The sequence below is a fragment of the Eimeria mitis genome, genomic scaffold (assembly GCF_000499745.2).
Source record: "Eimeria mitis Houghton genomic scaffold, Emh_scaff3881, whole genome shotgun sequence".
Classification (NCBI taxonomy): Eukaryota; Apicomplexa; class Conoidasida; order Eucoccidiorida; family Eimeriidae; genus Eimeria; species Eimeria mitis.
Window position 1 is genome coordinate 4,300 of NW_013572216.1, and position 593 is coordinate 4,892.

The following is a 593-nucleotide window of genomic DNA, read 5'->3' on the forward strand; positions in this document are numbered from 1 at the left end:
TGTTGCTGCTGCAGAAGGAGCAGCAGCAGCAGATGCATTCAAAGCTGTCTTCGCAGCAGCAAGAGACCAACTCTGCTGCCTCCACCGCTCCCGCTGCTGCTGCTGCTGCTGCTGTTGCTGCTGCTGCTGCTGGTGTTTGCTGCTGCTGCTGGGGGGGGCCCACAGCTGCTGCAGCAGCCCCTTTGCTGCTCTCCCTCCTCCCCGCTGCGCATGCAGCGGCAGCCACTCAGACTGCTGCTGCTTGAAGCTTTCATCGAGCCGCAGCAGCAGCTGCTGCAGCACGCTACGACGCTCCTCATCCGACTGCTGCTGCTGCTGCTGCTGCTGCTGCTGCAGCTGCTGCAGCGGTTGTTTAGAGGGGGACTGCTTGTGGTGTTCCTGCTGCTGCTGCTGCTGCTCTCTCTCACTATCTCTATAATTACATTTTGTTTTTTAATTTAAATATAATAATAAATACAATAAATATTATTTCGGTGGCTGTGGGGCGAGCTGCTGCTGCTGCTGCTACTGCTGCTGCTGCTGCTGCTGCTGCTGCTGCTGTTGCTGCTGCTGCTGCAGTGTGTATAGATTTCTCCTTTTCTTTGTATATTATA

At 55.0% G+C, this 593-nt stretch overlaps 1 protein-coding gene across 1 annotated transcript in view; it reads right to left on the bottom strand.

Annotated features, from left to right (window-relative positions):
• The window catches only part of EMH_0070450 (uncharacterized protein), a gene marked incomplete at both ends in the record, with an annotated part of 5,134 nt that overhangs the window by 4,212 nt on the left and 329 nt on the right, over window positions 1-593 (bottom strand). Inside the window, 2 exons of the mRNA XM_013498979.1 lie at window positions 1-339; window positions 458-591. Of these exons, the coding sequence (XP_013354433.1) occupies window positions 1-339; window positions 458-591 (473 nt within the window). The remainder of the gene's footprint in view (window positions 340-457; window positions 592-593) is intronic.